At 39.1% G+C, this 12,046-nt stretch overlaps 2 protein-coding genes across 3 annotated transcripts; both read right to left on the bottom strand.

Moving 5' to 3' along the window:
- Window positions 1–1,139: 1,139 nt before the first annotated feature.
- On the bottom strand, window positions 1,140–5,014 carry LOC125707113 (putative deoxyribonuclease TATDN3). 2 transcript variants are annotated; one of them, XM_048974027.1, is made up of 10 exons: window positions 4,767–5,014; window positions 4,587–4,619; window positions 4,419–4,492; window positions 4,216–4,300; window positions 3,340–3,402; window positions 3,089–3,198; window positions 2,570–2,625; window positions 2,379–2,491; window positions 2,059–2,136; window positions 1,140–1,389 (listed from the first exon to the last, which is right to left on the bottom strand). In XM_048974027.1, the coding sequence occupies exons 1-10, from the start codon at window positions 4,818–4,820 to the stop codon at window positions 1,246–1,248; spliced, it is 810 nt and encodes a 269-aa protein (XP_048829984.1). In that variant the 5' UTR covers window positions 4,821–5,014; the 3' UTR covers window positions 1,140–1,245. The 2 variants fall into 2 exon arrangements, with proteins under 2 accessions (XP_048829984.1, XP_048829983.1); XM_048974026.1 differs by having other exon boundaries at window positions 2,059–2,139.
- Window positions 5,015–5,265: 251 nt separating this feature from the next.
- fuca2 (alpha-L-fucosidase 2) lies at window positions 5,266–11,933 on the bottom strand. Its single transcript, XM_048974025.1, has 7 exons — window positions 11,626–11,933; window positions 8,498–8,685; window positions 7,364–7,703; window positions 6,750–6,960; window positions 6,224–6,414; window positions 5,876–5,981; window positions 5,266–5,620 (listed from the first exon to the last, which is right to left on the bottom strand). The coding sequence occupies exons 1-7, from the start codon at window positions 11,829–11,831 to the stop codon at window positions 5,483–5,485; spliced, it is 1,380 nt and encodes a 459-aa protein (XP_048829982.1). The 5' UTR covers window positions 11,832–11,933; the 3' UTR covers window positions 5,266–5,482.
- Window positions 11,934–12,046: the final 113 nt, after the last annotated feature.

The following is a 12,046-nucleotide window of genomic DNA, read 5'->3' on the forward strand; positions in this document are numbered from 1 at the left end:
TATCCATCTTCCAAACGCTTGTCCAGGGCTTGATCGAAAAGCATAGCGTGTTGAAATGAATGTATACACAGCATATACTATATTAAGGTACAAAAGAATGTAGTATCATGATTGCCAACTCTCACGCACCTGGCGTAGCACTCACGCTTTCAGACTTTCACGCATGGAATATTATGGCAGATCTATATTATTCCATTATAAACTTCCGCAAACCATACAGACTATTTACAAGGTAATAAAACACGTTTGCAAATGTGCGTGCAGATTCTCTCGAACTGAAAATCTCACTCCAGCCAGCTGACCAGATTTTCCGATCCTGTATTGCATATTTTAATACAAGTCAGACTCATTTAAGTTCTTTATAGTCTATTCTAAATAAATCGGAGAATTTTTTTTCCTCCAGTAAACTTTACAGTATATTAATGATTTCCCTACATAATAAATTACGTGTGCTCGTTTCTTTGTGTGAAGTTTCCCTTGGTCGCTCACTTGACTAAAAGAGTGATAGCATCTATTATTTAAAGGTTTCATTATTTCATTCAGTTAATGGACATATCCTATATGGAGGAAACTCGCAAAACTTTCACTGGTTCTATAGCTATAACAGAATTCACGGACATTCACCACTGGTGTGAAAGCGGTTCATACCCAAATATTAACGTATTGCAAAAATCAATAACTAACTTACATATTGTTCTGGGCAAAGTTTAACGTTAAAAAGAACGTTATGCAACTTGTCGTTTAATGCCCACATTTCAAAATTACGTCTCAAAACGAGTGTTCTGCTATAAATTAACTACATGTAAATACAGAATAGCAAGGGGGCGCCAAGCATCATATTCAGTACATATTTACCGGCACGTCAATAGCTAAAGCATATCGGATTGTAAACCAAATACGTGAGGTTTCTAAAGTACAACGATTATACAGACGAACTGTAAATGGGAAACTGAAAGATAGAGAACTTGGTATCGACGCAGTGTATTCTCCCCATACAAATTCTCAAAGCAGAACTGAGCCAATGCAATTATTCCTTTGAATAATTGCCCCCCTAAAATCGGGACTGTGGAATTAGCTTACTGTTATGACTTCACATGATGTGTTTGACACCTTCAGGAAAATGTCTTTTGAAAATCCTCAAATAACAACACATATTTATTTTTTTCTAATCATAAAGCAATCACAGGCTGCATGTACATTTTGTGTAACATAATATTAACGCTACAGCTTGTAAGATCTGTCCTGTCAGGCCATGATGAAAGGTTTCAGCCGAGGGAAGAGCTTCAGGGCGTTATGCTTCGTTATCTCCATCACTGTTTCCAGGGAGACACCTTTGACCTTGGCAACGTACTCCGCCGCGACGACGATGTTCCGGGGCTCATTCCTCACCTGTAACCCGGTGACACATGGATTGTTTTGGTTGGGCTCTACAGGTGCAGCGAGATCAACATGAATTGCAGCTAAACTAGCCATAGCGCACAGTACGGACATCTATGGTGTCTAAGAAAAGTCACACTGGCAAATACAGTATGTGGACGCGTGCAGAATACTGCCACCTACAGAAAGCCAAAACAATCACGGTTCCACAAAGTGCCAAGTTTCACGTATAAGAAAAATGCTTTTCACTTTTCACCAGGGAAGTGAAAGGATGCAGAATTGTGTATTTTAATCCTGTTCATGAAAACATAAAAGATAAATAATTTCAATTTAATAAAGCATTCATAAAACATTAAGCTGCATGTTAAACGTCTGTAAAAACATTATTAGCATGCCATTTTGGTTACAAATGTCAAGGTGTTCTGCTGGTGTTGGGTTAGGCCTGTGTTTTGTTTTGCTTACTAAAAAAATTCATTACAAACTGAGAAAAATATTCATATAAAATATGTTCAACATACCTAAGGGTAAAGATGACTAAACAAAGGCTTACAAATAGATTTTGCCCATTTTTATATATAGCATTCCCGCCCCCTTTTTACTTGCTATACCATTTGCTGGATTTTTGCACAAGCATCAAACATTCCTGCTGATGTTGCCGTCTCCAGCTAATCATCAGTCTACCTGCTTCTCTGGGCCGAGGGCCGGTGAATCCGTCTCCAGGCACATGTTCTCCAACGGCAGCTGCTGCACCAGCTTCTGCTTCTTAGGCAAGATACATCCGTCATCAAAACTGTGGAGAAGTCCAGCTCTGTGCAAGACCTTCTATTCAAATTACATGCAAATACTGCCCAAGAATGATATCATTTAAAACAGGCAAAATGACTGCATATTTCAAAGATTCAAGGTTCTCAAAAAAGAGAAATAGCAGTCCGGAAACATACACAAGTTTCAAACAAATTATAAGGCTGCCCAAAGCTACATCTACACCGATTAATCAGTACCTGTTGACTTCTTATTATGGAAGGAGGTATAGAAAAAAAGTAACCAGCTTTTACACCCTCCATTGCTACTGAGGGCTTTCCATCAAAGGCGTGGAGCAGAGCCTTCTGCACTCCTGCAAAACAAAGTAATGGTGTATGAGGTCACACCACGAGTCGAACATTCAGTGTATTAGCCTGCTCTGCACCAATACCTTGCTCCTTCAAAAGATGAATAGTAGGCCTGCCCGCTGATCTTGAATGAACATTCCTAGATATATATAGAAAGGAAACATTTCAGGCTTTTAAATGTATCAGTTCATAAAACAGTATATAAACGTCTATGAATTATAAATAGATCTGAAATGATCAATGAATGAAAAGTTCCTTTTCTTTTGATTTTGGAAATAATGTATATATACACGTGTAAGTGTGTGAGTATGTGTGTATTTATAAGCAAAGGGCCCAAGGTAGGGGTATATCCTGGCTGGGGATGAGTGTCCATTATATTCACATACATGCTCACACTCACACTACAGGCAATTTAGAAGTGCCAGTTCACCTAACTGTGTGTCTGTAGGAGAAGACTGTAGTCACTGAATGAATGATTTACTGTATCACTGGGATAATAAGAAAATCTAAACTGCACAGTGGGGAATAATAAACCTGCATACATTAGATTAATCTAAAGTCTGCTTTCTTATTGTGCCGTATTTCATATTTTATAGACTTACAGTGGAAGGTCGAGGTGTTTCGCAATCTCAGCTTGCCGAATTAACACCCGTCGCTGTTCTTCCTTTCCAGTTTCATTGTTAACGATTCGAGGAGTGAAATCAAGACCAACCTGTCCATGAACACGATATAACGACGTTAACAGGGATGCTATTATTAATTCTGTGAAAACCCAACGACAAGTCTGCCCATGCGAGCAAGCTCAACACAGTCAGATGAGTAAGTGCAGTTAGTGCAATGAGGGGAACTTTACCTCTCCTATTGCTAAAAGCTGGTCTTTATATTTCTCTATCAGAGGCAAGGCAGCATCTAAATCCTGTAAAAAATAATAATAATCAGAGAATCCCTTCTAGCTTGGCTTATCATCCTCAAAATGCACATCTGAATATATGATGGAATAAATTATAAATTAAACTTTCCTGCTGCTTAAATGTAATGTACGCATTTTATTTATTATTTTTACTTCTATTACTCTGTCAAGCATCGTCTATTGCTATAACTGTCCCATGTTTAGAGATTCTGAGAACATTTAACATGGAATTTCAAATCAATTTACTCTTGTGGGTTGTATGCTTAATATATACCTATTAGATTAGATTGATTGGTTTAGTTTAGATTCAGACAACAAAATGCACCCTGGCATCTAATCTTAAAGTGAGAAACGGTGCTAGAAACAACTATACAGTATATACATCTGAGATCAACAGAATAAAACTACGTTATGCAGTGGTATGTTGTGGCTTATATTCAGTATCTGTGATCGCAATAAGGAGAGTTCTGTATAGTCTATCTATCTATCTATCTATCTATCTATCTATCTATCTAAACACAGTACATTTCAGTAACTATGGAGGTGGGGGGTAGTCCATAGTTATGGGTGTGACTAAGTGAAGATTAATGATGGGGTGACAGATTAGCTGGGGGACAGCAGTGGAGAAGAAGTGGTTCCTCAGCCTGCTGATGTGGAAGCGTAGGCTTCTATACCGAACCCCAGGAAATGAAATGGTACAAGGGTACTTTAATATTATATTTACATCTTTGAGGCCTTCCCTGACTGAATTATATTTATAAAGTCCCAGACTAGAACATAGTGGTGACAGAGAAAATAAACACCTCCTGCACAATATACCTGAAATGTCACGCCCCTCTGCTCTTCTGGATGTATACCCTGAACTGGATGGATGCCAAGGCATGGAAACACAAACCCTGGGAACCTGGTACAGTAACACATGCAGTACATAGCGTACATATTAAAAGACAGCAGTGCCAACTGGATTACTTGGCACATTTAAATACAGTAACTGTCTTTGTCTGGGTAGCCGGGCAGGCTACCTTTTAGAGAGCTGTATGATCTTCTCAAACTCCCCTGCATATTCTGCAACGGCCACAAGCGCTATGAGCCCATTCTGTGACACAGGGGATCGTCAATTACTAAAAAATATATACTATTATAACTTTATATACGAGCATAAAATAACGTGGACTCGTCTAGAAAAGTACCTTTTTGGAATTATCAACGACATCTTCGATGTCCTAAAAAGAAAATTACTAGATTATTAATTTGTATATCGCTAAACGATACATGCAATTTGAATACGTAAAGTTATATTACACTGCCTTTATTGTGGCTAAATTAAGGAATAAGAGCAAAAATAGACAATACGTATATATATGTCTTACGCTATCAAACTCTTCAGCAGAGATGTGACAATGACAGTCAATAAAGCCTTTCATGTGGTCGGCAGCTAAACAATTACATATGTCTTACTAAAAACTAAAGCATTTCTTCGGCATAAATGCAAAATGTGCAACACAGATAATTTAGCTCACTATCTCGAAAAAATTCTGCGACAGCTTTGAGTCACCACTACAATACTAACAAAACTTAGCACGGCTTCCGACACTTCCGGTTCCGGTTCAAAGGTCACATTAAAAACCACGTATCACATTGAACTATTGAAGTGTCCAATCATGGGTTTCCTCGTGAGAAAATTCAATTTACGTGTTGAAACGATAAGCATATTTTCTTAGATATGAAAGTACACATCGTGTTGGTACAGTATGTGCTATATCGGTTTAATACGTAGTGTAGTAATAACTGCATCAATACTTACTTTTATTGAGCAAGAATTCAACCCAGCTAAGAAAGGTTAGATATACAAATTAAAATGAACACTGGTGAAACGTAGAATTTTTATTTCTCTGGATTTTAATTACACCATATTATATATATTACCATGAAAATGTAGCAATGTAAATCAATTCAATTAAAAAAAATGTAAACAAAACACATTGAGGTGGACAGAAAAAACATCGTGTGGTAGAATTATTGAAAAAAAAAATCAATATACAGAGATATTAATAATTAAGATTTTTAAAAATTAAGATAAAATGACTCAATTTGCTCCACTCAGTTTGAGAGTCCAAGCCCAGAAGCAGGGCATCTGACTGACAGAAAGTGTAGGCAGGTAGACTGTCAGTCCAGGATTCAAGGCAATCCACTTCAGAGGCTGAGCATATCCCAGAAGAACCACCTTGTTGGGGAAGAAGATTGCACGTGAAGCTGATTAATATGTGGTCTATAAAATGTCATTAAAAAACAATCACCTTCTGCTTGATTTTACACGTACGCCTGTTATTCATTTCTGGCACACAAAGAATTTAATGTTTATTTTGCAGATAATTTCTTTTTCAAAAGAACAATTTTCAATTAAACCCACTCAAACGGTCCAAGTCTGAAGGAAAGTAGCATACACAAACTACAACAAATGCAATAAGGAATACTCTACCTTAGTATCCTTAAAAACAACTGGAACATTGAGGTTTACTGTTCCGTTTGTGGGCCACTGTAAGAACACTGCATATATGTCTTTCGTCTCAGGTTTCCATGTATACCTAAATGAAGGCAAAACAGTCAAATCCAGAAAGGTGAAAGGTATTTAATTAGGGAAATTTTATGCAAAAACTTGGTTCTCTGGTTGTTATTCTCCTGCCACACAGAATCATAATAAATACTAAATAATAAATAAATGCTTCTTCCATACAGTTAAAGTACACAGCTTGTCTTCTGAGCTTACATTATGAGTTTTATTATAACGAAAGTAGTTAGAAGTCATGTAGCCCCAGTAGTGACTGACCAGACTCCTGGATAGGTGGTATCGTTCTGGGCCCTCCATGCACTAGTGTTGTAGATGGCTTCCCCGTTGACGTTCAACCACTGGCCCATCTGTCGCAGGCGTTCCTCAAAGATTGGGGCGATGCGTCCGTCGTGCGTGGGCCCAATGTTCATCAAGAGGTTACCCCCACAGGACACAGTCTCCACTAATGTCTGCGGAAAATTCTACTATGAGACAGTGCTTCTCGGTTGCACACCCTGCCATACAACAATCTAGATGCACTTTCATACTTCCAGAGAATAAAATTCACCCCTGGTGAAAAGGAACCACTTTTCTTGTATATACACAAGGAGAAGGGTGTAATTTTCATTTGATTTCTTTGAAAAATATTTTCTTTACTGTATTCTTCAGTTGTGCATTTTTACAGAATTTTGCCTCAGAGAAGTTTGAGCAGAAATAACAGCTTATATGCTGAAACACTGTTCACTGCATGAACAATATCCTGAAGTTTGTGAAGCATGGTGTCTATTGTATATATAGACTTTACCGCCACTAGCTGCTCAATGGTGAGGTAATCCTTCAGCTCTGCATTCCTCCGGTATCCCCAGGACTTCTGGTCTATAGTCATGCAGTTCTCCCATTTATGATTCAGCAGGTGCCCGGGGTTGTAGCGGTCTGCGCAGGTGTAATATCCCCCGTGCTTGCAGATACTATCAAGTCCCCAGCGGTCATTTGTCACGACGGTTTTGCTCACAGGGCTGCAAAATATTAATTGCCTATTTATCAGCAGCATCAGCCTGGTCTTCCTTAAACAGCAAGCAAACAAGCTACCTTTAATATCTCCAGTGGTTACCACAACAAAGGTTTAAACTGTCATGTTGTCAAGTGAAATTGATTAGTTGTCAATGTTAACACCACTGCACAACAACAAAATGTGTCCTCTGCAATTAATTCATATATGACATAGCAGGGGGCAGCTAATTCAGTGCTTGGTGGCGGTACCTTACTCCAGGTACCTCAGCGCAAATTTGTTGGTAGGGGATTCGAACCAGCAACCTTTCTATTACAAGTGCACTTCCCTAACCATTGCACCACCACTTCTTATGGCATCAGTCCCAGCAAAGGGTGTTCCTCTAAGCTATGCCCTCAATCAGGCATTACCTTTCATTATATAGCCAAGCCAGAAAGCCTGTGCTATTCCAGTAGGTATCTGGGGCATTTCCATCCCCATCTGACCACAGCACCTCTGGCTGGTACTTGTTGACGATCTCATAGAGCTCGGGCAGGGATTTGGTCATGGGGAACTCCCTGGTTTTGAAGACATTCGCGGCATCCTGCAAGAAGAGTGGGTGGAACCACTCGAATAGGGAATGGTACAGCCCCAGACGGAGCTCACTGTTGGCCCGAATGGCGTCAGCTACTTCCCCGACGATGTCCCGCTGTGGCCCAACGTCAACTGCATTCCAGTTCCAAGAGTACTTAGAACCCCAGAGCGTGAAACCTGAAGGGACATACATGGTTCTTTCACTGAAGTCCTGCTTCTGTTTATTTAATAAACAGCCCGTGACTCTTTTTACATAATGACACGACCAGTCGCTTTTAAAGGAATGGATTACAGAAACATTGTCGTTATAATGACTGTTTTTTTAAATTGTTGTGGCTGCATATAAGGAAGTGAAATGGAATTCAGCAGCACACCAGCCAGTAATAGTGTTTGTGGAACAGTGTGACATATCAAAGAGGTGCCAAGAGCAGAACAGAATATGACTGGGGGCATAGATCCACATTTGTGTGAGTGAGGTGTATATCCTACATATGGCCAAGCGTATGTGGACGCTCCTATTCACTAGAGGAATAGTTTAATTAAGCCACAACCACTGCTGACACATATATAATATATCTGCATAATTAAGCACACAGATATGCAATCTCCAGTAATCAGCAACAGAATGGGTGGTGATATAGAAGATGTTCATGACTTTCAACTTGGCACCATCACAAGATGCCATCTTTACAACACGTCAGTTCTCCACATTTCTGCCCTGTTACAGCTGCCATGGTCAACTGCAAGTCAGTGAATGGCAGTGAATACCACTAGACATGTTGCAACATGTAATGGAAAGTCTTCCCAGAAGAAAAGAGGCTGTTGGAGCGACAACGGGCTGACTGACTTCATATAAATATGCCCAGTATCAGAATGAGATCTTGGACAAGCTGGTGACGACATACCTTTGGCCATATAGTGCACCTTACAAAAGCAGGTGGTGCAGGCTTAAGTGCTGGTATCTCACATACCTTCGTGGTGCTTTGTTGTGAGTACAACATATTTCGCTCCTGAGGCTGCAAAGATTTCCGTCCACTGCTTTGCGTCGAAGAACTCCGCGGTGAACTGAGGTGCAAAATCGGGGTACTGAAAATCAGGCGGATAATTCTGTCGCATAAAATCAACATATGGCGCCAATTTCTGTTTTTGCCAGTACCACCTGACAAGAAAACAAAAACAGAGAAGCTACATCAGATGTTGTGCATTGATTGTTAACAACAGCTCAACAACCGGAATAGCAACCTGTCGACACGCTACTGTTGCATAACCATGATTATTACTGTTTAAAGGGTGAGGCTGTCGAGAAAAAGAAGACTGCAGTAATGCTGGTGTTACATTCAGACATTCGCTTTTTTCTCTTCAATAGTTCTCAAATGGTTGGTACAAAAAGAATAGCGTGGGTAAATTAACATTTTCCTTAAGACAATCAGCTACAACTGTGTTTTCTTCAGAAATTGCTGCCATTTAAAAGTTGTACAATATCTACATTGATGTCTACAGTCAGCCATAAGTGTTAACTAGGGATGGTGCAGAATGATTCTGATTTTATCAATCTGAATAGAATGGATTGTCAAAAATGAACCAATGTTAAAATGTCAATATTTTAATTAGATTAAATGTAAATGTTTTTAATGTTTGCATAATAATTATTATTATTGTTATCATCATCCTCATTATTATTAGAGTCATGTATAATAATTTTTGTCCTTGCTGCTGGAATCACTTATAGACAGTGTGGTGTACTTGTAAGAAGTTTAACAAAAATGCCTGAGTGACAAGAAACACCAACAAGCACTTGCCATCGAAAGACATTCATCTTCTACTTTAAGGAAATATTTTGGATTCCACAGAGATGATATCAAAAACAAGTGCTTTGTTGGCACGACTTACGGCAAGTGTAACAGCCCGTTTGACTACTGGTAGATAATATATAGCCAAACAGAACATATTTACGGTAAATGTCGCATCTCCATTTAGAAAAAAAAAATCACAATATTGCGAACATATCACGTGTTGCTGTTTGAATTTTTTCCAATACCAATAATCAATTTTATATGTAATCAAATCGGATCTGTCAGAAAATCAGTAGTATACCATCCCTAGCTCGTAACAGAGCTAAGGGACCGTCTACAAATTAGACTGCATGGCTTGACAGTAAGCTTGAACTGGTTTCTGAATTCTACATAACTTGTTCTATTATTGCAAAGGTTTTTCCAAGCTAGATGATGCATCTAGTATGGTAAATTCAGAGCTCATTTAAAATTTCCTTTTTTCTCCCTATTCGTTTTTGGCATTGAGTGCATATTTGTTTGCTGCCCTAGATTTCTTTAAGTGAGCCGGTGAAATGCACTGATGTCACTTGTTACGTGTTTGCTGCATTACTTACCTTTATTAGCACTCATGCACGTGAACAGCATAAGCATTAAATAAAGCATTACCGTTAAAAACTCAGATGAATGTCCTCCAAGTATTATTTACACTAGATTACCAGCATTAAGAATCAAAACACAATTTTGAAAAAATTATTTATGCCATGTAATTATGCAGTTACATTTTACAGTTTTTATAAATGTGTGACTCACTCTGATTACCCGTTTAGACTGTTTTGCTTCCACGAGTTTGATTTTTATTTTCTGTCGTTAACTTCGCTTTTCACCAACGAAAGCGGCTCGACCGACCGCCGCACGCGCGTTAAGGGTCCGTCAAGAAAATGTGCTTACGTTTGTGTTTCGCTTTTCCCAACGAAGAAAGTCTTAGCCCACATATATTAATGTAAATAATAATAATGCCAATATGTAATACGTATTTAGGGGGGCCACAGGGGGGTATGCATATTGTCATGGGGCACTGCTCCCTCCTCCAAAACCTCCCCTGACTGGGTCCCAATGGCCATCACATAATTCGGTGACATCTTATTTAAAAATCTACATTATGCACTCATACAAATGACATGCAGGTGAAAAGCAATGAATCTGGGCTAATTATAGGATGGTGTGCATCAGGTGTCCGGGATGAATTGGTGAGTTTATAGAGATCCACCAAATGACAACCAGCCAAACACACTCCCATTGTGATTTACAGGGACAACTCATGACCATCATTCTCCAGCCAATATATACTGGTTGTTATTCTCCTGACCAACGCATCCAAGCCCCCAGTCAATCAGAAGTCCAGAGCAACCATTAGGCCTATATATAAACTGGGAGAAATATTACGGAGCTTTGCTACCAAAGGGTGATATAGAACAGAGGAGCAAGACATTGCAAACAGAAATGTGGACAAATTGCAAACATTTTAAGTGAGACAAAGAATAGTCATCTATTTGGTCGGAAATATCTATAGACTTATTTGGCAAAGACGCAAAAAACATACAACCTCTGGCTGTTAGGCCTACCAGAAAATCATGTTAATAGAAAGCATTCTCACTTTACAGACAGTCCCTTAGGTCTTCCCGACAGGGATAGCAGATATTCAGTTGGTATACGGAAGAAACTTTTGATTAGCTAGCGAACAAGAGGTATTTCGTTTGATTAAGGGTTTTTTTCCATTTGTCTCCACATTCACATCGTGTGATTTTAGAAATGATTTAATTATCATTTGGGTATTGACATAAAACATCCGAACGTCTGAATGAGAAACTAGCTTTACTACAGTAGAAAAAAATAAGTACAACAATTGTACTTCTGTGATCCGTAGTAAAATAAAATAATACAAATACAACTAGTCTGCAATACCGATGGGATGCGTGAACTGCAGTCATTCATTTTAATGTGTAAAGCTCTGTACCATTTGAGTATTAATGACAGCGCCGCAGTTTCCCTACAGTCCAAAAGGCAATCCTTGTTGAGCATTACTATTTGCTCGTGGCACGTTTCAGACATTATGGATATCACTGTTCATAATTCTTAACGCGTTAAACATTTTATCGCATTGTCTGATGTGCATAGATCCACGTTATAAAGTAGATCCTTACATAATTTAATAGCTTAAGTGTACCTACGCTTCTCGGTATGTACAATGCAAACCAGGCTGCAATTCACTATCCGAGTGAGCAAGTGCATTTACTGCCATGCATGAAATAAACAAACCAACTACTCACCAAAACCATTCGCTTCCAAAACTTGGGACAGAAAACACTCCCCAATGCACGAAAATCCCGAATTTAGCTTGATCGTACCATTCCGGCAAGGGTCGGGAGTCAATAGACTCCCAAGTGGGCTGATACTGACATCTACAGCTGCCGATAAACACCGAAACGAGCAGAAGCAAAGCTTCAATCGTGTATTTCGACAGCGAGGGGACCATTGCTGTCACATTCAGACATAAAAATTACACGTAACAGGTTTCTACAAACCCCTTTGTTTACAAGCACATGATCTTTATTTCCGGGTTTAATCACATGATACCTCGTGACAGTTTGTGATGGCTCAGGTGATACACGGGAAAGAGGAAGAAAAAAAGACAAGTGACATTGCATGGTGGCAATAAGCTAATTACACGCACTGCGGTCTTGGCTCAAA

Source organism: Brienomyrus brachyistius, chromosome 14, assembly GCF_023856365.1.
Source record: "Brienomyrus brachyistius isolate T26 chromosome 14, BBRACH_0.4, whole genome shotgun sequence".
NCBI classification, from domain to species: Eukaryota; Metazoa; Chordata; class Actinopteri; order Osteoglossiformes; family Mormyridae; genus Brienomyrus; species Brienomyrus brachyistius.